This window comes from Lineus longissimus, chromosome 11 (assembly GCF_910592395.1).
Source record: "Lineus longissimus chromosome 11, tnLinLong1.2, whole genome shotgun sequence".
In the NCBI taxonomy this organism is placed as follows: Eukaryota; Metazoa; Nemertea; class Pilidiophora; order Heteronemertea; family Lineidae; genus Lineus; species Lineus longissimus.
The window spans coordinates 526,417-554,397 of NC_088318.1; the positions used below are offsets into that span (position 1 = coordinate 526,417).

Genomic DNA, 27,981 nt, shown 5'->3' on the forward strand with positions numbered 1-27,981 from the left:
TTATTACGCCATCACGCAACCACTTTTCTGGGTACCCTATAAGGCAGCGCCAATTAATTTTTTCACGGAAAAGACCCTGAAATTCGATGGGAATCTATCAAGTTACTGTTATACTGTCGTCACATGTATTGATACCGTTGCTATGCTAAAAATGGTGGAAATAACTGACGGACACCTGCCAACTTGCGCAGTGCATGGAGGGAACCAACTTCGATTAAAAATAGAAGAGATCGGTGAAAGAGTACGTCTTTCATGCCTTCGTGACGTCACATCAGCGGCGGATGCTTATAAAATGGTGACAGTAATGACATCGCTCTCAGCTGTGGCAGGTTCGTTGAAGGATTCTCAGGTGGTCTATCTCGAGTGTTTCTTTTTAAACTTGGGAGGTGTCCAAAGTGGTCTGTACGGTTCGTTTGGCAGGGAGGCGTTAGAAATGCATCGGAGCTCCATATGGATTTTAGGTAGGACAATTACTTTAAGTTACTGGATCTTATCGGACTTTATACCCTGTCTTATGGTTTCGGGTCTTTGATTAATATTAGGTGAGAGTCCCATAAAATCGTTTTACCACAAAGTGAATTTAATCTTAACGTTGAAAAGTGATCGTTCATTCCCAGGAGCGAGAGTCCTAAGGTCTTTAATTACGGATGTTTTGAAAATGATTTTATGAATATAGAAATGACAGAACATACAGGGCCCAACATGCAAGTTTTTCAGAAATTATGACACATGGTCCATGGACCAATATATTATTGATTGGTATCCTCTAGGCGAACCTTTTGGTAATTGTGTCATGAAATATTATATCAATAAAGCAGATGATGATGCATGCTCTGTCAAGGTTATTGGCAATTAGTAAATACGCGTTAGCATAATCAACACCATTCCGATGAAGACGTTTAAAGTGTCCTAGGATAGAACACCCGGTGAACAAATGATTCTATCATGCACTATTAATCGCTAAGCTGTAGACGGTCATGGCGTCGATTGAACGATATCCCATCCGTCCGAAGAAAGTATTGGCGGACATTTGTTTCGGGGAGAGGGGGTCATCGTTGACTCATTTACACCTTTGACTGAATCGGTCCCTCTTAGTTCCCGCCTATAGCCCCCCTTTAATCATGTCTCATTAGCCCAACATGTCAATCAGCGCTTGAGCGACCGAACAAAATCCGGCTCAAAAATCTAAATACCTTTATGAGCCGTTACAAGACGATAAAACAAAGATATAACATCTTGGAGCACTCAAATGACATGGTCAGAGATGCTTGGACGATATTTGACCAACAACTGTCCTGCAGGTTATCCACGTCGGATTAGTTCTTCTATTTCGTGAAAATCCATTCATAACCGAAAATGCGGCCGTATGGTCTACGTTTTACGGGGTCGCGATGTCAGTTTATGCAGTCATGTCCCAGAGGAAATAACTTATCGATTATTAATGGTCTTATGTACACAAGATTAATTTTCTTTATTTCGGCATGTTGTTCATATTTCTGAGAAGAGTGCGTATATCACATTAGAACCATGTTTTCTATTTATGTGTTTGTTATGGCTTTGTCCAAACAAGCATGCTCATTGTGGATAAACCTTTGGTGACGTCATTTCGATGACCGGTTCCCTTCTTCAGACTTTTGGTTTCTCAACCGAGCCACTCCAGATAGGATTGAACATAGGGTCTTTATCAGTCAAAGATTTCAAAGAAATAGAAAGTGTTTTCATCTCTATTTTGTTGTATAATTGCTGAGATATTATTGGAGATAGTACATGTATGTCCCTGTCGTCGCGTACCGGGATGGGCGCGGCACAGAGTATTCTAAACCTCATGAAATCTAATCACGTCGTGAAAGTAACATGATATGGAAGGCAGTGAGGTGACCCTGTGTAGTGACCTCATGAATCAAGGCATCTCCAGTTTAAAGGAGATTAATACGTTAATTGTCTTGGCCAGATGCAACGTTAAGTCAGACAATAGTGGCGCTGGGAGGAGAACTCTTTATCCTGGCTACTGATTATCGCTAGCCTTAGATATATCTATATTTATGCTACTTCAAAGATAAAATCCATTAGCCTTGTTCCGAGTGCAAAGTCTTGGTAACTCAACGAACACCTTCTTGCTTATGAGTATTCACAGCTCAAGCTGGGTTCACGTTTTCACATATAACCCATCCCTTTTCACTATTTTGTTCTTCGTGTCATAAAGAACGACCAGGTCATTTCCAAAGAGCGGGCTACATACGATTCATGATGTTACTTATGACCCCCCATGTCATGCCAGGTCATGTGTTAAAGCCTAAGAAAGTCATCACATGTGAGACGAGAGTAGTATGCCGTTCACTTGCAACTAAACTTGACCTAGTGACCTTATGTGAAATTTAGAGCAGGAATAATTTGTGTTCCTCAACAGTCGATACGAATATATACCCAAGGAAGCCACCCAAGGAGTTGACAACAGGGAGAAGCCGTTTTTCTTTTTCACAAGAGGTTAATGCTTGTAAATTTGAATCAACAAAGCCGGTTGTAGTCTTAAACATCGGTTTCCTGCTTTATATTCAATGTGTTGAATCCAGCCGCCGTATTCGGAGCAGGAAGAAGAAGAAGAAAAAAAAGAAAGGACCTTCAATGATGGTTGCTTTTTCATTCTATCTGTGAATTACGCTCTCAAAGACAATTGATCCATGAAAATAAACACCATCATCCACTTGTTCAAAGGTTGATAAGATACGATTATAGATGGTTGGCGCTTATTTACTAACGACAACTTAACACCATTATCTGCTGCTTTGCTCATCCCTACCTTCATCACAAGATAAGAGGACATGTTTCGACAACAAATGACACACTCCTCATTTTGACTTTGGCTGGAAAATGACTCGGATGGAATAATTGATGATTTTTTCTCCAGATTACCATTGTTAGGTCATTGGCGGAGGTTTTGATGGATTCTCAACACCAATTGAAAGCGACGTGCAGATCTTACATCCAATTCTCTAATATGCCATTGTCTCATTGTCTGTTGGGGTACTGTTAGTAGGTTCATTAAACTGACTAGCTTCACTGTTGAGATCACTGTATTGGTGGTCCTCGCCCTCTGAAATTACTTGTCGGAGTTTGATACGTCAGATTGGTGAGATCGCACTGCCATGTGCAAACAAGGACATCGATTAAATTAGCATGCACCCAGTAGTCAAGCTTTATTACCAAGTGTTAATCATTCATCTCACTTATAACCTGGTCAGAATGGGTTCATATTAGATGTGCATGAGTTATGGTCATACCAGCAGAGTTCATGACAGACTATTATCATCCAGGCTAACCATAGCAGTTTCTTCTGTAATAACCGCGCGATGACATAAATTATAACGCATGGATTGAAAGGCTTACGACTGATACGCTGTGTTTTGCTCATTTAATGATTGTTGGTAATAATTGCTGAAGCCGCCAACGCGCCTGACTAAGGTATGATATTCGTCACCTTAAGCAACCCAATCAAAAAACACCCACCATTCAAAGTTCTTCATCTGTGTTTTGATTCTGTAGAAATAAACGACTGAAATTACCTCTCAGTCGCGATGATGTTTGGGACTTGTGCATATGAACATACTGTGCTACACTTTGACCTTTTTATGCCAGTTGAAAGCCCACTAGCAGAGCCTCGAACTGATCTCCAGTTTGACGGACGTTCGATACGCTACCCCCCCTTCCCAATGACCAATGAAGTTACCAAGGAACTTCCCAAGAGAATTCCAACGGTCAAGCACCTTCAACCGACCCAAGAATACCTTAATTTGAAACCAATGGGAACAAATTAATATATACGTAATATTTTTTGCAGAAAAAGAATATGATTCTCGACAATACTTGTTGATTAAATGACATTTGCCTAATTAGTAATATTGCACGGTCTCAGGTCTTCTAAGTATCGGGTTCGGTATGATCATGACAGGAAGCTGGGACGCAGCCTGATTGCCCTGGTGGGTGGTAAATACAGCTGAATCATATCAGATTAACAGCATTGAAAAGTTACCTAACACGGGCTGATCCTTAGCCTCTGAGACTTATCAACTGCCACTGACATGACTGATGATAAGATATAACCTCTTCATTCAAAATACACGTACTTGTATTCTTGAAAAACGGTATTGTTGTCTTGGTAACTTTCTTTAAAATATCCTATCATTAGGTTATTAAGCAGGTGGGCTACGGTACAGTTGCCTCCACCTTGTAATATTAAAAGTTTCATCAGCTCAGTTCACCTCACAGCGACCCCTGACAGAGAGGTGGTCATGTTTTTTCATCATATTGTGATCGTGATTGTAAACAACCTAAGAAATACTGATGGTACACAATACACGCCTTCACCAGCTCCCTTGCGTGGTCTAATCTTGTTGTAAAGGACTGTCCTTACCTGGTAATAATCTGAAAATGAAAAGATTGCCACAGATTAAATCCGCTCCTAATCCTTCCATCAACGCGAAGTTTTATGTGGTTTGTCACATGAAATAAACGTCTCATTTTTTAAAAATGAGACTGGCTTTTAGCGCAAAATGATGAATTCTGTTTGAACAATGTTTTAAAAAGTCTAAATTTCCACAGCAGTAAAGAGAAAAACTTGGAAGCGGCGATCGAAAGATTCAGCCGATAATTGCTGGTGAGATTGAAAATGAGAATCATAAAATGTTAAAATGTTAAAATGTTGCTCAGAAGGACTGTTTTAGTGAAAACTCTGACAAATCACGGAAGTTTTACAGAAAAATCGGGTGAATCTTGGAAGAATGTAACGTCAGTGGTTGCCAATGGTCAATTGCTACTGCGATTTTCTCGTTTCAGGGCTGATTTTGACCGTATTACCCGCCCTTTCCGTTGCTTATCGGCAGAGTACAGCGCCTGTAGATAAATTAGCCTCCATTCATAACAAATACAGACGGGTGATAGCGTTGAGCAATGGCGGTGCGTCCAACATGAAAAAAATGGTAAGATCATACCCGGTACCTTTATTCACTACAAACTTGAAAGAAAGTTACTTGCTCAAACCCTTTAGCAATTTTGCTTGTTAATCTGATTACTTCACGATATGAAGATACTCTTTTTCAGATATGGGACAGAAACTTGGAGGAAGAAGCTACCAAAAAGGCATCATGTGATAATACAAAAACTCTGCTAAACCCAAGCACATCATCTTTCGAAGTCGATTTCATGGAAGAGATGTCCATGTACAGCACGAATGCGGACTTAGTGAGTCTAAAATCCTCGCTCAATTCGATAGTACGGAGTTGGTTCAGAGAAAGTTTACATTACATACCATCTTTGAACATGTGTCAACCCGGGAAGGACTGCTCTCATTATACGCAGGTACGTCATACAGAAACTACAGGCTTGTCCGCATCATTTTGGACTCAGTAGCGCAAACTACGAAGTTCGACTTTGAAGCTCGGTTTTTACTGTATTCAATGTTGCTCTCGCTGGTTCTCTTCCAGATAAGCTATTGAAACTAACCCATGTCCCAATTCCAGAACATGATTTATAGCACAAGGACAAATGTGTCGGGTGTGATTTAACAACCATGCAATTAATCAAGGGGTACTCTATGATAATCACAGTGATCCATTAGAAAGATTATAAAGATTATCACTGGAACAACTTAACTGCTCTTGCTACTTTCACTTAGCGTTGGCGTAAAATCACAGGTTTAAGAAATGTTACAGCCTGCTGTAACTAATCAAATTGATCTCCTTAAATCTTATGAAGTGGGTGCGCTAAGAAATAATTCCAAGGTCGCTCTTGATACGTCATTGAAATATACGTATCGCCGCAAACCTAGAAAAAGAAATTTAAAACGCATTTTTGTACTTTTAGTACTGCTGGCGATTGCCGTTCCCACTTCAACACGTTCTGCCACTTGGGAAAGTCGACAGATCTGAGAGTAAACTCATTGTGCCTGTCATCTTTCAGCACGATCTGACACCCACAAAGTTACTTGTGACAATTTCATGCTATATAGGATACATTTTTAAGTGTCGCGAGAGACTGAGGGCATGTTGGTTAATAAAACCTAAGACAATAAAAAAGAACAACCAACTGATGAAACTGAAAGTAGGCCTGTGGCATAGCCATTATAAAAACAAGCGCGATGAGACAGTGTTGTCGGATCAAGTTTTGTCATGCTTTGTAGAATGGGCCGTATATGTATAATGTCTGCGAGTAGAATGATTGCTATTCTTGCTATTCAGATGGCAGCCGCAGAAGCGGAGCGAATAGGATGTGCAGTAAACCCGTACTGTGTGAATGGCCGACAGCCCGCCCTCTTCATTGTTTGTCTGTATTCTCCGGGGTAAGTATACATTCATGAAAGTGGTAAACCCGTACTGTGTGAATGGTCGACAGCCCGCCCTCTTCATTGTTTGTCTGTATTCTCCGGGGTAAGTATACATTCATGAAAGTGGTAAACCCGTACTGTGTGAATGGCCGACAGCCCGCCCTCTTCATTGTTTGTCTGTATTCTCCGGGGTAAGTATACATTCATGAAAGTGGTAAACCCGTACTGTGTGAATGGCCGACAGCCCGCCCTCTTCATTGTTTGTCTGTATTCTCCGGGGTAAGTATACATTCATGAAAGTGGTAAACCCGTACTGTGTGAATGGCCGACAGCCCGCCCTCTTCATTGTTTGTCTGTATTCTCCGGGGTAAGTATACATTCATGAAAGTGGTAAACCCGTACTGTATGAATGGCCGACAGCCCGCCCTCTTCATTGTTTGTCTGTATTCTCCGGGGTAAGTATACATTCATGAAAGTGGTAAACCCGTACTGTGTGAATGGCCGACAGCCCGCCCTCTTCATTGTTTGTCTGTATTCTCCGGGGTAAGTATACATTCATGAAAGTGGTAAACCCGTACTGTGTGAATGGCCGACAGCCCGCCCTCTTCATTGTTTGTCTGTATTCTCCGGGGTAAGTATACATTCATGAAAGTGGTAAACCCGTACTGTATGAATGGCCGACAGCCCGCCCTCTTCATTGTTTGTCTGTATTCTCCGGGGTAAGTATACATTCATGAAAGTGGTAAACCCGTACTGTGTGAATGGCCGACAGCCCGCCCTCTTCATTGTTTGTCTGTATTCTCCGGGGTAAGTATACATTCATGAAAGTGGTAAACCCGTACTGTATGAATGGCCGACAGCCCGCCCTCTTCATTGTTTGTCTGTATTCTCCGGGGTAAGTATACATTCATGAAAGTGGTAAACCCGTACTGTATGAATGGCCGACAGCCCGCCCTCTTCATTGTTTGTCTGTATTCTCCGGGGTAAGTATACATTCATGAAAGTGGTAAACCCGTACTGTATGAATGGCCGACAGCCCGCCCTCTTCATTGTTTGTCTGTATTCTCCGGGGTAAGTATACATTCATGAAAGTGGTAAACCCGTACTGTGTGAATGGCCGACAGCCCGCCCTCTTCATTGTTTGTCTGTATTCTCCGGGGTAAGTATACATTCATGAAAGTGGTAAACCCGTACTGTGTGAATGGTCGACCGCCCGCCCTCTTCATTGTTTGTCTGTATTCTCCGGGGTAAGTATACATTCATGAAAGTGGTAAACCCGTACTGTGTGAATGGTCGACCGCCCGCCCTCTTCATTGTTTGTCTGTATTCTCCAGGGTAAGTATACATTCATGAAAGTGGTAAACCCGTACTGTGTGAATGGCCGACGCCCTCTTACTCGTCTTTCTTCAATTAAGTAAGCCAAGGTGCTATCTTCATAATTGCTATAACGGGGGACATGGTTTCCTTATGCAGTTCTTCCTTGCCACACTAAATTGTCCCGTGACCACGATCTGAAAAAATACATAAGAAAAAGTGATGGATATTTTGTTATCATGAATATGCCAATACATATACTTATTCATGGTCGTGCCCAGCTTGCTCCCTGTCATGAACAGATGCAGTTGTTGGTGACGACTTTTTCTGACCTGCTGATTCCTCCCCAGGGAGCACGCCCATTCATCATTGGTGTGCGATAAAGTCTCTGTCCTCGTGCACCGCTGATCCGATCCAGTGAGAAATCTGTCAGACGCACCATTATTATTAGTGGATGGTCAATAAAACTGCTCGAAGCAAAAACTTTACGCGCTCCGACTAATGTAGACGCACGATAAAAACATCAAACTCATGACTGAATATTACTGTTTTGAAGTAAATTATTGACGTTTTGCTAGACGTGGGCGACAACCGCTGTGTAGCAGTCGTCTTTTAACGCTTTATCTTGGGAATCTGATGGGCGGCGGAGGACGGCATACCGATGCCGATAGATCGACATGCCAGAGATTTGTTGTCTATTCGCCATTGTCTCTTTCATTGGAAAGTGCTACCCATTATTAGGTGCGATTTGACAGCAACCCCATTAGGAGGCTGTCAAGACATGAAGCACAAGAACAAAAACAATTTAATGGCCTTTCCGAAACCTTTTTCGTGCCAGAAATAAACAGTGGTTCACATTTATCTCTCGATTCGATGTTACATAAGATTAAAGGCGTTTGTAGGCGGATCATCACAAGCTTTCGCGTGGGATAACATGTTTTTGTGTCACGGCTCAAACTGTTTTTTTATACAATTCAGTAACTTGGCCCATCACTGACGACAGCTCCATTCAGTGACCAGTGAGTTGTCGTTTGCCAACGTGTGGCACGCTCCGTTAGCAGTCATATTTCGCATTGAGTTGTTCCTTCGTTCTACTTGAGAGGACCACAATGGAATCAGGTGATGTTTCCTTTGGGGATAGGGCTGCAGGCAGGCAGGCACCTGACCCTTATCATGACAAATGGAAAGAAACTGATTCCATTGTGTTCTGCAGAAGCAGAATAACTCACAGTGTGAAGCCTGTCACGTGAATCCCCACACTGGCTCACAGGATTTCCTAGAAGACTTTTGATAGAGCCAACGTAAAGTTATATATTACATCTCTTTGATTAGGATAGAGTCACGACTAGACCCCGGACAACCACTTTACTCCTCTGGAGCGTCTTGTACTAGGTGCCAAAACTCCACACCCTTCTGCGAAGATGGTCTATGCGGTAGGTTCTGAAACTTTATTTCGCAATTCAAATGCCGAAATCATAAAAAAACCGATTACCAGCATGACTTTTGTCGCCTTCTTGTGAAGATAGTAGATTTCTCTCGCCCGCAACATTTTCAATGTAACATTTGGAAATGCTAAGAAACCCCCCACAAATATATGAACTTTATAATCTGGAACAATCTCCCGTTATTTTTCAGTAAGTTGCCGCGGTCCACACTGTGGTAAGTGCCCTTCATACTCATGGCATTAAAAACATAGTAAAGAAGAACAAAGCTGTCATCGGTGATCAACTACCTGTCCTTAAAGACGCTTTGCGAGAAATGGTGTTGAACCGCGTTTGGGAGAGGTCGTCATTTACCCAATCGGGGCCGAATATTCCTGTTTCGACTTTATTATACTGTCTGCTGTTCCTATTTCAGATTGCCGGAAAACCTGCGCGAGAAATGGCCATGGCGAAGGCAAGCTGAACAAGACAACGTGCACGTGTAAATGTGAATATGGGAACGGACCGAACTGTGATGGTAAACACTTCTCTTTCGTCTTTTCTTCCATCAAGTTGTTCTGTCCTCCGCAAAGTGGGCGGGCCAGATCCCCGGCACTGATCATTGTCAGGAGACTGTTTAGCGGTCGGTACATTTTCCAATCTCCAAGCTACGCCATTAACAGTTGCTATGTAATAGACTTTCACCGTTGGCCAGCGTACTTTTGCTCTACAGAGTACAGTAAATGCTAGCTATCCTCTTTTTGGGAGAGTGCACGTTTTCTCTCAGTTTCAACTAGTCCGCGCAGGCGAATGTTGGGTGGCGCCCCTTAGGTTCTTGTCACGTGTCCAAACTTCATCTGCCCTCCTCTGCCTTGTCGAAAGTCACATGTTTCATCCTCTTATTAGCAAATGTTAATCTCGTTTGGTTCATTTTTCAGAACCCTGCGAACAACCTGAAATGTACGCCGACTACTATGACCCTTGCGGGGAAATCACGAACGAAGATTGTGACGTCAAGAACCCAGACCGTGCCTTAATTATGCAATTCTGTCCAACAGCATGCGCGTGCAGTAAGTGTCACTTAAATAAGCTCCACCACAGCCACTTCTTGACCTTAACTAACGTTATAATCGAATTATCGCCGTAAATCCGCCCTGCCTTTGTCTGGGCGGCCCAACCAAGGTCACCTGTCACCTGTGTGAAGCAATCTTCAATGTATCCCCTGACGATGGCCTTCATGAATACCTCATCCTGAGATTCATGGTTTTTCACTCCTAACTCATATATATCATATATATTGGCAACCTGCCAATCAACATCATGGCACCTGTTGTTTTTCAATCCGCCTCTCAATATTTGTATACGACATAGGTTGGCCAATCAAATGATACGATAACAATACAAAGACGAAATAAAAGTCACGTGATCTCGCACAGAAAGTAATCCATCCAATCTGTGCTATGTTTTATTTCCAATATGCTTCTCAGTGGCTTCCTCAAGGAAAAAAACAACATGAGCGGTCAATTATGGCGAAGTACAATTATGGTGTAATTGCGGTAACATTGGTTTCGTTTTACGCTATTATTGATCTCATTACATTATAGAGATCTGGCTTCGTTTGTTGTTGTTGGAGTTCATCTGCGAATACCGAGTCGGTCGCATGTGCCTCCCCCACACCCCCCCTCCCCCACACCCGTTACATAAACACGATCGAGTGCCGAGTGTTGCCCTGAAGTTCAGGATGTCAGGGGATGAGATGGCCCCTCAACAGTCTGCTAAAACAAGCAGTGGCGGAGGTTATAAAAGCGAGGGGTTGATAGGTTTTAATTTTCGGCCTTTCATTCCATCATACTCACATTAACCCTCTTGCAGTGTTCGCATGTAAATTTGGTTCGACCTCGACCCTGGTGGTTAGCACACGACTGATGTTGTATAGTGTTTATTTCCTGTGGTGATGACCACGGTGTGATGTCGGTAGGGCCAGCGTGAAGCCAGCACACCTCATAGCATATTCAACCCCACACTGGCCACAAATTGCGCACCCATCTCACTGCAACTGCTTTTTTGTAAAATAATGAACACCCTTGCCTATTTCAGCACCGATGCCAAAACAAACGCTTCATCTCTGATTTCCTCCGTACTGAGGAATGGATAAAATGAATGAACTTTGATGCTCCAAATGAGAAGTGCAGGAAAAATCAGGAACATGGCCGTGGCATTTGAAAACTGAATGATATTTACGGATGACATTTGGTGGAGATCACTTGGCCGAGAACTTTTTGCGAAAGCGTAATACGACCCCAGGATTGGATCGATCGGGTTGACATGCCACGGCATTCAAATGATTGTGCAGAGTGTGATCTAACTGATAATCTCGCCGAGATGATAAAAGTGGCACTTCTGATGAATTGGTATGACACACGGTGTTGCCATTAATCTCAAACTTTGAGAATGTTATTCGTGATGAGTTATGAAAGGTCCCCAGCATTAGAGGAGACGTTCAGGGTACAGAGATCCACACTGTGTCATTTGTGGTAGGCCAATTGTATCATTAGAAACAATACCACGAGGGATGTTAGGTAATGATTGTGATTGGGCTTCGGAGTTCACCGATCATCGGCTGCCTGGCAAGTATCGGCAATCTGAGACTAGATCATAAAATGGACATCCTTGTCCTTGACATTAATAATGGATGATTGTGACAGCAAAAGGGATGCGACAACTATCTTGGTCCTGATTGTTTCCAAACAGGGTCACTTGTTGCTAACTAGGCGTTACCTCATGCTGTAAAATCAACTTAACGCTACATTAAAAGTTATCAAATTTGAGGCTAATTTGTTTTGGACAAGCAGGGTCAGGAAGGCCACTGGATTATGAGCGGGTCCTTATGATGTCATGTTCAAAACAACAACACAAATACATGTCATTTCCATTCTTTATTTGATAAGTTCAGTACAATTTCAAATGTTCAACTTACTAACACAGTGTTTCATCTGTCCTTGTATAAACATCATTGATAGGTTTTACAAAAAGACATTTCCAACAAGGAGCTCTGCAGCCACAACATGTGGGAACAGGTGGCGCTCCAGTTTGGTAGGATTCGTAAGTGTCCTTCACGACAGGTTCGTGTCAGGGTAAGGTACTATTCTTCTGTGACCCGTGGCCTTTGATAAATCAGAGATAAAAAAACGCATTAAAACATTCCCTTCTGTGGGCATCTGTTACAACTGTTGATCCTGATTTATCACCACTCTTTATTTGTCCAGAGTGATTTTCAGTCTCCATCATGGCGGTCTTGTCACGTGGGTAGGAGCCGGACAGGCGGCTTGTATGCATCGATGGGAGGATGCCGGGGTCAGTCGGTCAAGGACCCTGAAGATAAAACAAATGCATCGATAAAAGAGAGCTTCATCCTTCATTCAATTCCATGAAGAGTTAGGTCCAAAGCTAATTATTTTAGCGTGTCACTGCTTTTTAAGTGGAAGCTACAAGCATATTTTGGTGAGTAGAAACTTTTAAATCGTCCTTTGCTATCGGATGGCCCTAAAGACGAGTCGCTATGTGGTGTTTTGCTGTGCGTTTTTTACTAGGCCTGAAGAGTCGGTCCGTATCAGAATATTCATGTTTCTCATTGTGAGGTTTCTCTTGCTTGCATTGGGATACACGACCATAATGCATCAGGTGTAATTGGCTCTTCGTTGTATTTCTCATTCAAATGAAGTGACATCCAAGGATGAAAGGTCAAACACTTTCTACGTACCTGTATAAACTGGGAACTGCCACCTTGTCAATAAGACTGACACTAATCATTCTCGCTTCCACACCTCATGCATGTGTTGGGCTCATGGAACTAAACATTCCTCTGAAATTATGAGACAGATCAAGGTTAAGATAAAAGTTATGCTCATAGTGAAGATCAAGATTTCCTTCCAATCATTTCAAACAAGGTCCATCTTTCAGTTTGATCACAATGTGTATTATTGACTAATACAGCCACTTCAGCTCTCCTGGCAATGACGTGATGACCGCTGATAGTCTATCAAAATAGCACCAGGAAGCAATACTGATGCCAGGTCTTAATATATTTAAATCAGATGAGGCACAATGGTAAACTGCAGACTCTAAGCATCTCCACAACCACCTCTACGTATGTTGGATCAAACATCATGATCTATTCTAATGATAATATCATCAGGTTAGCATATGAGACATGATATTGTTTGGGCCTTCTTTTCTGCGAAACTCGAGACTGAAAGATGAAAACTTTAGCATTTGTTTTGTTCAACCTGCGTTCATTTCGCAGGCAATTCATTAGTTACCATTGTATGCCTTAGAGGGGGCGGAATGGTACTGTTTAGACAAGAAGTCTCTCCAACAGCCACAGGTATATTGGATCAACGGCACACAGGGCCTCCCAGAGATACTGTCAATGACGAGATATGACTGGGCCTTCTGTAAGATTAGTTTCTCCGCCAAACTCGAGACTGAAGGATTAAAATCTTGTGTTTATAGGCTAACAAATGCAAACACTTTCAATGAACCCCCCTACAGGAGACGAGTGGCTCTTCGTTTCCCCGACTTTGACACCCTACTGCGAACATATCAATAGATCAGCCAGCGGTCCTTGGTGTCGCCGCGTGGGATACGCCCAGTGAAATTGTTTGCAATTGTCAAGGAACCACGATCTGACATCCATAACCAGCGTATTCCCTATTCATGCCAGTTATGGTCGGGTGCTACACCACAGTCGGGATAGTGGAGCCAAGCGAATGCTTGTTTAAATTTAAAGCCTTTTTGAAAAATCATCTGACAAGGTTTGGAGGTCAAAAGCCCTCCAGTCATGCACATACGTTCTGCCTTACCAAACTTACCTTGGAGGGAGACTCTCAGTGCTTTGATGACAGTGAAAGCTTCCCTTTGATACGACACCAATCACAATCCAAGTTTGAATAGAATTACTGAATCAGCTTCCCTAGCAATAACATGCTGACCGCTTTTGGTCTTGTCTCCTTACCTTTAAATCAGAGGAGGCGCTATGCTGGCAAACAATAGACTGGAATCATCGCCAACAGCCTCGAAGCATGTTGGGTCAAACACCCCACAGGCATGGGTCTCTTAGTAAAAAGTATCATCATGGTAACATTTGATATTGTTTGAATGATTAACTCACTGTATTCAACCTGCGATCATTTCGCAGGCAATTCATTAGTTACCATTGTATGCCTTAGAGGGGGCGGAATGGTATTGTTTAGACAAGAAGTCTCTCCAACAGCCACAAGTATCTCTTCGAAAACATCTCAGCAACACGTTCGACCCAGGTAATCTGTCAGCTGGCTGACGAGTAGGTTGGGAATAGTGTGTGATCAGTTCTCTCAAAGACACCCGAGACAGGAATTAAAATCTTGTGTTTATAAGTTACCATTGTATGCCTTAGAGGGGGCGGAATGGTACTGTTTAGACAAGAAGTCTCTCCAACAGCTCAAGTATATTGGATCAACGGCACACAGGGCCTCCCAGAGATACTGTCAATGACGAGATATGACTGGGTCTTCTGTAAGATTAGTTTCTCCGCCAAACTCGAGACTGAAGGATTAAAATCTTGTGTTTATAGGCTAACAAAGGCAAACACTTTCAATGAACCCCCTACAAGAGACGAGTGGCTCTTCGTCTCCCCGACTTTGACACCCTGCTACGAACATATCAATAGATCAGCCAGCGGTCCTTGGTGTCGCCGCGTGGGATACGCCCAGTGAAATTGTTTGCAATTACCAGGGAACCACGATCTGACATCCATAACCAGCGTATTCCCTATTCATGCCAGTTATGGTCGGGTGCTACACCACAGTCGGGATAGTGGAGCCAAGTGAATGATTGTTTTGATTTAAGACATCGTTAACATTTATTGATATGACACACAGCCATACATATACACAGGTGCTACCCCACAGTACCACACTCCACTTGAATGGAGTGTGTCACTGCTTTGACTTCATCGACAGCCTCTATGGCTTCTGGTTATTTTCACATTGATTTGGTTGACTGTGAGTGATTATATGAACCTGTCGACTGGACAAAACCTTCATGACTTCAATGGAGTTTTCCACATTGCAAGACAGAACATATAATACATAGCATAAAGGATAAATGTGGTACAAGGTCTCAAAATTAACACACTCATCAAGACAATCATTATCATCATATAGTGACCTAGACTTGGGCACTTAGATTGTAAGAGCTGACCATTATTATGACTGCTAAGAACGAAGTATAGTAACTTCATGAGAAACGTCGAGTGGCTTGCGACTGAAATTTCTCACTGCGCAGTTCATTCCAACCGAGTGCCCTACAACCGTACTGTGTTAAAAACCTGTTGAAACCAATCCAGACCATTATCAAAGCGAGGATAGGAACCTTACCTTCTATTTCGACTTGTCTTTCAAAAACTGAAGGCAAATTTGTGTTTGAAATCGGAGAAAGTGTTCCTGCGATCTTCTACGCAGTTCACACTCCAACTGACTGGCGTTCAAATCAACCGCGACCGATCATGACCGAAGACAATACATTTCGCGTCACACCATCCGGGCACTTTACTCCATTCCCGGGCTTTATTGTTTATTTGTCGTTGTTTTTAGCATTGACAGAAATGTGGGAGTACAGCATACATACATTGTATGCATGTATTGTATGCGTGTACATGTAGCCGCAGCTATGGAAAGACATGGATTGATTTCGCAATCCTTCCGAATTGGTACGAAGTACGAAGCATGTATGCTGCCCCCCCCCCCCCCCGTCTGGCTTGGAAAAAAACCTATTCATATCAAATTGACAGATGTCATTGATACAGAGAATCATCCAGAAAGAAAATCAAAATAACGATTTGGGTTTTAAAGTCATTGTACTTTTATATTTTGTCTTAGTTTTCTGTTGAGCTCGTCCTTATGTTAAGGTGAAACCAAAGCGACTCTATTTTGCCAATTTTAGGAACACCATCAACTATATTTACTATACACTATATTACTATATACTATATTTTACAGCAGCTCTGACTAAAAGTTCAGCGTCCGATCATAAACACTGCATGTTGCAGAAGATGCCGATCAAATCCGTTCTAAAGTTTAGCCTTGTGGACCCCAACAACTCTTCCAAGGCCAAAATTCTTGGGGAAATTCGGGTCGGCGATGGCCTCTCTCTCCATGGAGAACTTGCTGATATCGTAGGTTGTGCGGCCATCTATTGCAAGCTGACTTAGAATCTTCCCGAGAAGAGAGGCGAACCTAGTAAAATATAGAACGATCATTATTTTTAATATAACAACAGTCGGTCTCGATTCAATATAGTCAAGATGACTCGTCTCAAAGATGGGTTGTGCTTCCATTAGACAGGTGCCCAGCAGAGCACTCGAACCGATTGGTCTCCAAGATGGACTTTTCCCCTAATACACCATCGCCCAGAGCTAGCACTGAAGCTTGTCTTCAGGATGGATTGGTCCCCCAGTTCACCATCACCCAGAGCAAGCACTGATCTGTCTTTAAGATAGGGTGTTCCCTTAATACACCATCGCCCAGAGCTAGCACTGAAGCTTGTCTTCAGGATGGATTGTTCCCCCAGTTCACCATCGTTCAGAGCAAGCACCGATCTGTCTGCAAGATAGGTCCCCCTCCCCCAATAAACCAAGAGACCTGATTTGCATTGAGTGAGGACAGAATACGGTGCAGCTGTCTCATTAGCTTCGATCCGCTACGCTGTTCACTTCCAGGGGCCCAGGCTAGAAATAACAGGAATAAGGTATGACATACTTACTTATAGGCATGGCCGGCTCCACAGCAGAAGCTGACCTCGGGAAGACCCTTCCTGGCCAGGTTGTCCACCACGAAGTTCCTGTCGGGCGTCATGGTGTACAGACAAGTCCTTGTCTCAAGGATAGGGCCAAGGAACTGCAAAAGGAAAACTGGCGAAGTCAAGTATAAAGTAGGGCTTACACATAAGTGTCTTAACGCCGCGTATCACGCACAAGGTAATGACCAACATGGCAGAAAATACTGAACAAGGGCAAATGATACGCGGTGTAAAACACGTAAAACACTTTGATAGGCCTTCATACCTGCAATTTGAAATCATGTGGGGTAAAAAAGATTGGTTTATTTCGTCGTGGCTCGAACTGTGTGTGGGACAGACGTGATAATCGCATCACTACGAAACCGGTTATGACTCTCCGATGCAACATAGGTCTCAAAACCCACTTCGTAGTAATCTGAAGACGCCGGAAGAAGTCAGAGAAAATTTTGAAGCCCAGCCAAGCTTGTAAGAGAGTTATGTCGACTTCAACACTTTGCAGTAACTCGTCTTGCCAAATGATTAGGGAATGGGGCGTTTTCTAAAACTTAACACGGCCAAACTGAAAACAAAGATTTTACCAGAAACTCTGGGGGGGGGGGGGGGGCTAGCTCTCCCGACTCCAATGCTACATGTACGTACCTTCGGCAGAAACCTTTTCAGGAAATCTTCTTGTTTGTTCTCGCGAACAGGATCAGGTGTCCATGTCCTGGTGTCTCCGGTCACCTCATGTCCTCCCACATCAATCCCCATTTTGGTGCCAGTGTTGCCGTAGATTGGGAGGCCGTACAGGTCATGAGAGTCACCGTGGTAGATGAACACGGGAAATCTGTATGAAATAAAACACAGTTCAGAACACGAGGCGTATTTTGTGTTCTGCCACGTCCGGTCAGATCATTTTAATCGGCTCTAATCAGCTTTGATAGACTCTTTTTTCGTATGTGCCACAAGCGGTTTCGTAGTGTAGCGGTTATCACGTCTGTCTCACACACAGAAGGTCCCGAGTTCGAACCTCGGCGAAACCAATCTTTTTGAAAAATAAAATCATGATTGACAACTGATACCTGAGGGTTACTTGAATACCATTCTGTGTTTTTTACCTTTACGTTTAATAGATATATTTCACAAACTGCAAACGGCGAGGGGCGAAAGTTTTTGGTGTCTTCCTGTAATTTGCTAATTCATTCACGTAACAGTCACAAATTAACTTTAAGAACTGACTTTGGTCAGCTTAATACTTTGTTGTAGGCAGCGACGAATCGGTAAAATTCAAAACAAAATCGACGATAAAATGCTTTTTCATCCATCGTCTTGCCAAAACTGCTTAATATGGAGTCGAAGTAGATGAACGAACTCACTTGTCTTTCGTGAAATCCCTCATATGCGGCGTAGCGTAATAGGTTACCTGTTCTTGGGTGACAGTGACGGGGAGGTGGACACCGCATGAGCCGAGGACATCGTTTATCCAGGCCCCGGCAGTGACTATCACGCGCTTACAGCGGAACTCACCCTTGTTTGTGGTAACCTGCATAGAAGAAGACGAGTGTTTACGGGCACGACATCGCTTTTATGTTTACTATCCCTGCATCCTGAGGTTCTAAAACACGTGGCGCGGCTAAGGTGGTGGTCCTTGACCGAATGTCGAGTAGACCCAGTCCATCATTATTCCCATCCTCTTGCAAACGGGGCCTATGCCACAACATGACTCCTCCATGTCCACGTTTCCGAGGGAGTAACTGTGTATCGAGTGATGGTTTGATATGTCAGGATGCATTATTCAACGACCAAGGCAGATCAAACTTTAGTTTCGCTTGCTGAAATCACCACAGCCAACAAAGTTATAAGGTCGACCCAAACTGAAAGCTTTAATTCAGGAACGGGACAAGCCACAGCCGAGCAATAATCAACAAATTGATGGCTACGGTGAGAAAACACCATTTCCGGCCTCAGTACTTCATTGAGGTGGAGCAGGTACCAGAAGGGAGTCAGGGAGCTTTCGCAAAGCCCCCGAAACGCCATCTCATTGTTAGACCTCCTGATAACAACCAGTTACCTGTATATTATTCGGCCCCAACTTTCGTATCCCCGTCACAGCACAGTTGTCGATGACAGTCGCCCCATTTCCCCTGGCCAGCTGGATATGCGCCGCATTCCCAGAAGCTGCGTCGACCAACCCACCGTCCCGCTGGTAGAGCCCAACCATCTCTGCGCCGAACTTCCACTGTGGGAAGTAGCGACGAATGCCGAGGCCATCAAGCTTCTCATATCTGCAAGGACAAGCTGCGCCCTGTCACGATGAAGGAACATATGGGAAGACCAACACGGAATCGGACCCCGGACTCGGTTCTTCCAACGAATGCAATGTCGTCAAGAACTGTCAAGACTATATGGTCGCCGAGACCTCATCTGACATTCAGTTTGCTTTTCGTATTCCTTTCTCCCCATCATACCGGGCCCTTAGGTATGGCATTGGGACACAACTATCGCCATCCTCATACCCTTCTTATAATGTGAAAACGGGAATATGCGGACAAGACGTCGTTGTTTGCATCTCGGACGGGAAAAGACTGGGTAACTCTAAGTCAATCGTACGAAGCCTTGAAAGCCTTATGTGTCACTTAGCCTGGACGATACGGCAAGCTGAGTTCACTAAAAAAGGACTTAATTATTAAAAAGGACCTTCAAACAGGCACAGGCTTATCACTATAAACTGGGAATCTCAGATTTCAGATCTTAATGTGTGTCTCACACGACGATAGGGGGAGCACGCTTTACCCTTCTCTTAACCAAGAAGCAGACTTACTTTATTCTCTGCTTGTCCAATGCATCAGCGCACTTCTCAATAACCTGGGCCGCAGGGGCATCTCTAGGCGCCAGGTCGAGGGTGCCACACTTATAAACCAGCTGAAGGCCTGATTCTTTCTCGACGTCGGCCCAGCTACATAAATAGGACGAAACAATGAAATGGACATTGCCGCGGATTCCAGATGGACCCACATAAAGGTGTTTTGCCCTTTAAATAATTGGCGGCGTCTTTCGAAGTTTGACCGAGAAGACCCCACCACCCGAGCGGTGATTGGTAAGACAACCAATACCGACAGTCAGGTATTGATATCTATTTTGATAATAACAATATATCTGGCAAGGAAATCGTTCAGGATGTTTCCCTCTCTGCACCATCAATCTTAAAACTTACGTGTCATACGTTGCTTGGGTCAACTTGGTATACATCTCATCATGGTAGAGATGACGGCTGAAACAGTATTATGGTAGTAATATGCATTTTTCTGGCTCATTTTGATGCATGAAAATAACTCTCTAAAGAGCTTGATACCGGTGTGCATGGCGGGGATAGTAGTCCTAGGGCTGATAGTCCGTGTAACAATAGCCCGCATTGCTAAATGTTTTGGTTAGGGTTAGCGGTACAATCGATCATGCTGCTTAATTGGTCAAATACAATGCTACCGGACTATGACTCCAGGGGGACTATATCCGCTGTCACACCGGTAATCTTTCGGATGTGAAAGTTGATTACTATTGCATCGAGCAGTGCAGCTCGCCGTCGCATTGTGATGACATTCGAATTACATGTACTGTTATTGCTGCAAGTGCCTTATGGATGGACAAGGAATCACTAGGTGTCAGTCTAACTGGTGTCAATAAAGGTAATAAAAGAGAGAGTTTCGAGGATTTATCACCATATTTCAATATCCCTTTGGGGCCAGCATGAGCGAGGGGGTTTTCATACCCCATGGTCAATTTTCAAAACTCTGCAAATTAGTCGTCTTGAATCACAGTCACTGATTCTCGCCTGAGAATATTGGCATAGACATACACTACATGTACTTACATGATCCTTGAGTAATCCTGCGATCCGCCCCGGACATGACCAATTGAAAACTGTTCCAAGCCCAGCACACCTGGTATCAAAATAAGAGTCAAGATTGATCATGATTGTGTCCCTGTCAAGACACGAGAGAAGACAATAAATGTCTTGATACTTCTGTTGTATCAGAAAGTAGTCAAGAAAAAAATGGTTTCGCCGAGGCTCGAACTCGGGACCTTCTGTGTGTGAGACAGACGTGATAACCGCTACACTACGAAACCGCTTGTGTAGTGACAGTAACCTGCCGAGCAACCCTTTAGACGGGGTCTTACAAACAATAGAACGCTATCTTCAAGAAACATATTGAGTGTGTACCTTTGCCAGCAACCTTTGAGAGCCAGTAGACCGCTCCGCTCCCGATCCCTCCACATCCTACCACGATGTAATCAAACGATGACATGACGAACGTTTCCTATGTATCTCTGTCAGGACGGTCACAACCAGCTTTCTATTCGTTCCATCAGGTGCAACCTTCTCGTGAAAATGTCCTTGTCCTTCCTTGCTAGGATCCTCGCTTGTCAAACTCTAGCCGATCAATGTCTTACGTCCACCAATATGACATGAAATCAGTAAAATCAGTGTCGTCGATGGGTTTCACTTCCAACACAGGGTGCATACATTCATCCCGTGACCTATATTGATTGCTCAGCCGGATTGATCTGACCGAATAGACTAATTCAAGTTTTTAAAAAAAAATTTGTCAGGCTGGATATTATCATACTGTCAAGTGTATGTGTCTCTCCAAACAACGTGTAGTGACCTCGATCGGCACCCCGGTGTGACAGGCCTTACGTGTTTTCAAAGGGGGACAGAGCGATTTGCTAAAAACGCATCTCTCTGTATTTATCGTTTCCCAATGAAAAGAGAAACGGCCCGAAACGGAAACACTCAGTCAAAAATTTACGTGAGATATTGGGGGGGGGGGGGAAATCTGTCTCAAGGGTCAGTAGATTGTCCAGGGGACAACGAATTCTGCTATGCGCTTTAACCTCGGGTGTCCTAAAGGCTTAGAGTCTCTAGATCGAAAGGACCACCCTTCACACCATGCACCTTACAGTAAGGGACCAGGAACTTGTCCAGCAGATCATAAACACGTGACGTCGGCCCAATATTTTAAATTGACCAGCAGCGCCATCTGCAAGTTTAGTCACGCAAGCGTCAATTATTGAAGGCACTCTGACGGAGACAAAACTGCACCGGGGTAAAAGAAATGCAAGTCCCCCGGAATCTAAGTCTTTCGTTAAAGATCTTTTGTTAAAGTGAATAGAGTCGCCGAGTTCCTTTGATGCAGTTATGTAGCTAACCCTACCCAAACCATTAACCACATTCGTTGACAATACACAGCTATTGTATGGGATCCTGCATTCCTAGGACGTCCATTCCTTTTACACCCCGGTTTGTGTCTCGTGCCCCAAATTTTAAGGGCAAAACACCAGTTTAAGGCCCGCACCTTTTACCGCTACGTACGGTCGCCGCAACCGGAAAACTGAGATCGCCCCAGTGCGTCTTTGGCAATAAGCCGCGCCACTGTTAGGGAAAAGGGCTACGGACCCAATAATCAACTCAGCGATGGTCAGTCTCCCTACCATGCATTACTCTATTTATTCTTCAAATGTACAAAATATGTTTTTATATATTCTGTTATATACAAAAATAGTTTGTCTAACAACATAAAGAAACTTACTAATAGAAAAGCTCGACGATACAGTTTGTGCGCATTCAAAATATTCTGTACTCTATCAACATTGTCATCAGTGAGATATGGCCTATTATTCTCAAACAGATGATTCTGATCGGTCAAGAACTATCGATATTAAGACAGATCTGTGACTAATCAATCTAGGCAGTGTTCCCGGTCTCATATCTGACAAGAAGGTCAAGAAAGTGCCCAAAATAATACGTCCTTGATCGAAGTTTGGCTCTAATTCAACATCAGCACGGTATCAAATCACCGACCATTAAAATACTACGGAGTGAATACAATATAAATCCAGTTAGCGTTTCCAACTCGTGTTGAAGGGCCCTGCGAAAGGGTTCCCCTGACATTGTTCCCTAAAAGCCTCCGCCTGTATTCTACAAACCTCACCCTCAAATGCCCAAGAACGTCCTCAGCCTATTAATAGGCTTCATCGCTGACCGCCTGATACAGGTTTATTAGAGACGCGCCACGATTGCAGACCTCAGCAGAAGCAGTTCGTTGGAGGGTGTTTGGATGGAATCGTAAACCGACAAAATTATTGATTTCGAACCGATGTCGGTGAACTGTCCTTAGCTGCAGCAGTTGGAGACGAGGTTGTATCGCGTGACAATTGGTAGTATCTGGTTCAAGCGAGATAAGCGAAGATTCCTTATACATCCGTCAAACCGCGCTTCTGAGAGATCTCCGGTCTGGAAAGAGATTCCCAAACAACATGTAAATATCATCAATACTAGGTCAAGTAGGCGCTGGTGGTGTAAAGGTTAGCATTGATGCCTTCCAAGCATTAGATCCGGGTTCGATTCCCGGCTAGCGCACAATTATTTTCTCATTTTGATAACCATATATGTTGTTTTTTGACTTGGTGTAATTTGGCATGAGTAGCAACCATTACGTTTCTCGACGATGTCAATCTACGTCCTCCTTTTTGTTCTGGTTCTTACCTTTCTCCTGTGCACAGGCGAGACCCCTCTCATCCAGTTTCCGATGGTCACCTCTCCAAAGTCCCGACAGTCCGAAGCACCACCGTAACACTGGACTGCTGGGATAGAGTTGTCCACCACTAGCGTCCCCTGGCGAGTGTCAAAACTTATCTACAATGGAAGCAAAATCTCAAAATGAAATTTCACATCGATGCTATGACATTCGAACCATAACTGGAGGTGAGCAATTGTCAGCGGCTGTACCGATTTACTTTTGGTCACTTGAAAGAGTGTTGAAAGATGTCGTCCATGGCTAACTTCTATGAGAAGAAATTCGCATTTCATGGACGAAAACTGCGCCTGAGACTTGAACTGCATGAAGTTGGTCATTCACGATAAGAACATGGCAGTTATTGGTAAAGGTGGTTCCGTTGAGAACACCCGGTCATGATTGGCGATGTGTGCCTTTCAGTAATCATGGTTTCGTGCCAATAATACGTGTTGTGATCTTTCTTCAACCAAATAGAATGTTTACCTTGTGCCATTTTCCATCATTCAGCGGCACCCTGACATTATCCATGACGTCACTGCGCACTATCCCGCATCGGACATTACAGCCCAAGAAGCCATTATCCAGGAAAGCCACAACCGAGTTCTCGTAGGACCTGCCTTTACGCGTGGAATAACGAGAAGCGACGAAGATCACCTGTGTTGTGGCAGAGGTGGTACGGAAGTCGAGTGACATGTCGGCCCATTGTGGAGAACTGAAGGAAAGAATCAGAGGCCAGGATGGGCTAGGTGGAAAAACAAGTGAAATCGCCCCTTCATTCTCCATGCGTGCCCCATGCTCGTCGAGCAGACATCCCTGACATGCTGAGTGCGGTAACAACATCGGAGAGCATGCAGAGAATAAAGACGTTTTACCTTGACTTTTTGTCCAAGGACTTGTTAGCCCATTTTGGAGAACTAGGATGAGAAAATGATGGGCTAAAGAATTACCAAGAGCAAAAAGGGACATGGGGGACGATTTCGCCGTCTTTGATACAGTCAGACTAAGTGACGCAACGCCACTTTCCTCAAGCAGTAATTTGACCCAAGGAATTCTGGCCAATCAGAAGACGAAATCGCCATGAAAGGAACTAATCTGATTGGCTTAATGTGACCGGAAGGTGGCAACATCCACCTTCTCCATACATAGCCCCTTCTTTTTGTTCGCCGGACAAACACTTCGTGGACGTGTCTGTCAATCAGCGTCAAACAGCCATGTTCAATTAGCGTTTTAAGTCGATAAGGTCACGTCTGTCAACCAAGCGTATGACCTAGATTGAACGTACCTTTCTTCAATGATAGCGTTGGCCGAGTCTAAAACCACATCCACCCGACTTGATTCAAACTGGTTAGTGAATCTGGCACCTGCACTCTCCTCTATGCCGATGTTTTTCTGCAAATTAAGTTATGTCTAATTGACCATACGAAAAACGAAAAACGCCGGAGTTAGATAGGATACACGTTGTCGCTTGTCATGTTTCACTCGTCACGAGTTAATGACTTAGGATTGAAATCATGACGTGAGGGTGAAAGGTGACAACGTGAATCGTATGTAGCCCGCTCTTTGGAAATGACTTGTTCGTTCTTCATCTCACGCATGAAAAGTGGACAGTGACGCGTTACATGTGAAGACGTGAACTCTATACATTCAAACAAATTGGGGCATAGCTATAGTAGAACTGGTCCAGAATGCCCCGATTACCCCCCCCCCCCCCCCCACATTGCATTCCGGCAGTTCCGACAATTAAAATTCTAAAACGCCTCAGGCTCGAAATCGCCTTCACATTTTTACGGGTTGAGAGAGTACCTGCGCTTTTTCATTGATATCTCAGTAAAGAAGTCCGGCTTAACAGAGTTAGCTAATCCAGGCCCGAATTTCGCGCCATGCTTTATCACCAGTTTCATATCAAGGCACGCACCAGTATTTGACATTATTTTTACAAGAAGTTTCCTATTGTTATCTGTTTGTCGAGTGGCTCTGAGCTATTGACCTGAAAGTGATCTATGCGACCTGTGATTGCAAGGGGTTGAAATTAAGCCAGACAAATCCGGCAGATGAAAGGGCGCAAAATCAACCGGCACGAGAATTGGCCACAAACTCTCAGCTGGCAAATCTGAAACTGCGGTGTTTTTTCGCCACTTCGATAGGTAAACTCGAAGCGCATTGACTTTGCAAGTGTAGTGAGAAGGATGCACCCGGCGTTTCCTGTCAGTGGACCTCCTTGTCCATAGCGTCCCATTCTGCTTACTCTTCTGAACCCGATTTGTGATTATTGGCTCATGGCCGGCGAATTTAGCCTCTTGTCATAAGGTACACATGGTAGAAGCCTGATAATTAGTGGATTTTCCATATATGTCCCCTTCTACTTGATCATCTCCGCAGGTAACCGCGCATTTAATTGACGGTCGCAGCTAGAGAGAGAGTCGTGTATTTAGAGTCATTAAGTGCGAGGCGGATTTATCTCGTGAACAACCGATTCTGAGTGACAAGAAATCAATGAAAGATCAAGCATCACGTGACTACCAGGCTGTCAATCAATGAGTTACACTCGACCCAAGTTGATACATTCTAACCGCAGGTCCAAATGATGAACGCAACGTCACCGTAAACACTTCATTAAATCAGGGTCTTTCTATACAAATATAGAAAGACTCTGATTAAATGGAGTTTGTCAGGTACAAACATTGAGTCCTGTCAACCATATTGTAAGCAATGACAGAATGATTTCAACTAGAATTCAACCTAATTCGCGCTTCATATTAAAATTGCGCGCTAGGTGAAACCGAACAGCGAAAACATAGTTTTAGTCATAGTAGCCGTATTGGACTACATTGAAATATAGTATTTGCTATATCATGCGCTTTTCTAGGGCACACTGATAGTGTAATATTATGAATAAAATGTCATTAACAAATTAGTAACGATCACGTGAAGACAAGCCGATGAATAGTGTGCAGATATCTACCAAAGACAATCCATTTAGTATTTGGCTTTAAGCCAGTTGGCGCACGTCAAAAAGACATACGCTATCAAGATTTACGCAGATAAATGCGAAATCAAAGAACTTTTATCACGAAATCTCTCTTTCGCATACTTGGTAACAAAGGAATTAAGTCTTCTAATCCAAGTTGACAACATGAAAATTGTTTGTAATAGTATCCAATTGCAAACAGTTTGAAATACGTAAATATGCCTACTTAATGATTTTGCGAGGAATTTAAGACAAAGAAAGAATTCGCAACACGAAATAATCTCACATTGATTCATCAACCCGAACAGTAAAACCTCCCGTTTTACTGACAACTCAAAACAGGACATCTAGACACGGAGTTTTACCCCCAAAGTGGCCGTTGCCTTCACTTCCGTCGGCGTCATGCAAAAGCACGTATCTCTTATAAGAACATCATGTCGTCACTCCTATGCCTAACACATCCGAAGAGCCCACAAGTACAAAAAGATTTGTCAGCATGACTTATAATAGATTCACATTGGATCAAAAGCGCTGACAAATCTTTCGAAGTGATATTGACACCTACCGAACATCTACCAGGAGGAGGAGACAACACTGGACCATTGGCATCCATACAGTTGTCGTTAGGAAACTGCCAGCAGCGCAGGTCCTCCGGCCAGGACATGGTGAACTCCCGGGCCATCAGTGGTTGACACTTCTGCATGACTTGAACGCAAAGAGAGCGACAAGGGGGCAGGGTTGTGCCGTCTTGGGGGAGACATGAGGGGTACGCGAATGAGCACAGGAACAACCTAATGTACTCAGAACATCCTATGTTAATCATGGGCCAGTAGAGATTCGCCACGAAGTCATTGGGTGTACTGGCTGCGGTGAAGTCGTAGTTCACTTTACCGTCAGAGCACATTGGAACTGATAGTTTTCGGCAGAGTTTTCTCCTGTAGCGCCGATCTCTCCTGAGAGATCCGGCTGAAGTGCAGGTCATTAAGATGAACAGAAGCACAAAGGTAAAAGTTATCCGAAAGAGAGACATCTTTTAAAGCCTTTTCTTGTTTCAAAATCTCTAATGTTTGTAATTTTGAAAGGTTGTGACATCCAATACTCAAATATTTTCTATTGTCGTTTTGAGAGGTTACTCAATGACACCAGGAACACTTGGTGTCTAGGCCATGTTGCCAATGTTACATGAAAATTAACAGCGAGACACATCACAATCTTTTAATCAACGGTTTTTCACCAAAGTCGGACACTTCGCAACCTATATCTTCAACTCGTACTATTTCAATGTTTGAAATTTTCTTGAAAAACTTCCCGAAGAATCCACTTGAAAATTTCCAGTAGGCGTTCGGATACCCCAAATGCAAATCGACGAAAATCTTCAATTGGACAAAATTGCGCGTAATCCAAGGATTGTTGACCACGAGTGATTGTCTTGAAAACTGCCCACCAAAATCATGATAGTACACACTCAAGCTATGATATAGTGACACAGACGTGGCCTGATAACATAGGCCTAGAATCATTGATATGGCACTCTTCCCGACTTAATTTATCAGGTCAGAGGTAACTCATTTA

At 43.5% G+C, this 27,981-nt stretch overlaps 3 protein-coding genes, 1 long non-coding RNA gene and 3 other non-coding genes across 9 annotated transcripts; 3 read left to right on the forward strand and 4 right to left on the reverse strand.

Moving 5' to 3' along the window:
- The first annotated feature begins 332 nt into the window (after positions 1–332).
- LOC135495839 (GLIPR1-like protein 1) lies at positions 333–11,524 on the forward strand. The gene is made up of 9 exons (XM_064784818.1): positions 333–461; positions 4,831–4,973; positions 5,095–5,352; positions 6,231–6,331; positions 8,963–9,063; positions 9,266–9,289; positions 9,488–9,589; positions 9,990–10,121; positions 11,149–11,524. The coding sequence occupies exons 1-9, from the start codon at positions 434–436 to the stop codon at positions 11,178–11,180; spliced, it is 921 nt and encodes a 306-aa protein (XP_064640888.1). The 5' UTR covers positions 333–433; the 3' UTR covers positions 11,181–11,524.
- A 698-nt stretch (positions 11,525–12,222) lies between these two features.
- Positions 12,223–15,793, reverse strand: LOC135495840 (uncharacterized). The gene is made up of 3 exons (XR_010448603.1): positions 15,468–15,793; positions 12,812–12,913; positions 12,223–12,423 (listed from the first exon to the last, which is right to left on the reverse strand). It is a non-coding gene; the product is annotated as an uncharacterized LOC135495840 (long non-coding RNA).
- A 134-nt stretch (positions 15,794–15,927) lies between these two features.
- Positions 15,928–21,413, reverse strand: LOC135495551 (monomeric sarcosine oxidase-like). 2 transcript variants are annotated; one of them, XM_064784336.1, is made up of 9 exons: positions 21,086–21,413; positions 20,735–20,804; positions 20,081–20,137; positions 19,688–19,822; positions 18,938–19,151; positions 18,243–18,409; positions 17,527–17,713; positions 16,852–16,985; positions 15,930–16,325 (listed from the first exon to the last, which is right to left on the reverse strand). In XM_064784336.1, the coding sequence occupies exons 1-9, from the start codon at positions 21,168–21,170 to the stop codon at positions 16,160–16,162; spliced, it is 1,215 nt and encodes a 404-aa protein (XP_064640406.1). In that variant the 5' UTR covers positions 21,171–21,413; the 3' UTR covers positions 15,930–16,159. The 2 variants fall into 2 exon arrangements, with proteins under 2 accessions (XP_064640407.1, XP_064640406.1); XM_064784337.1 differs by lacking the exon at positions 19,688–19,822 and having other exon boundaries at positions 15,928–16,325.
- On the forward strand, positions 17,837–17,909 carry Trnav-cac (transfer RNA valine (anticodon CAC)). Its single transcript has one exon. It is a non-coding gene; the product is annotated as a tRNA-Val (tRNA).
- On the reverse strand, positions 20,919–20,991 carry Trnav-cac (transfer RNA valine (anticodon CAC)). The gene has a single exon. It is a non-coding gene; the product is annotated as a tRNA-Val (tRNA).
- A 933-nt stretch (positions 21,414–22,346) lies between the features above and the next one.
- On the reverse strand, positions 22,347–27,874 carry LOC135495592 (frizzled-4-like). 2 transcript variants are annotated; one of them, XM_064784392.1, is made up of 6 exons: positions 26,975–27,874; positions 24,724–24,830; positions 24,314–24,355; positions 23,925–24,153; positions 23,411–23,560; positions 22,347–23,158 (listed from the first exon to the last, which is right to left on the reverse strand). In XM_064784392.1, exons 1-6 carry the CDS (start codon positions 27,437–27,439, stop codon positions 23,039–23,041), a joined length of 1,113 nt encoding a protein of 370 aa, XP_064640462.1. In that variant the 5' UTR covers positions 27,440–27,874; the 3' UTR covers positions 22,347–23,038. The 2 variants fall into 2 exon arrangements, with proteins under 2 accessions (XP_064640462.1, XP_064640464.1); XM_064784394.1 differs by lacking the exon at positions 24,314–24,355 and having other exon boundaries at positions 26,975–27,873.
- Trnag-ucc (transfer RNA glycine (anticodon UCC)) lies at positions 23,213–23,284 on the forward strand. The gene has a single exon. It is a non-coding gene; the product is annotated as a tRNA-Gly (tRNA).
- Positions 27,875–27,981: the final 107 nt, after the last annotated feature.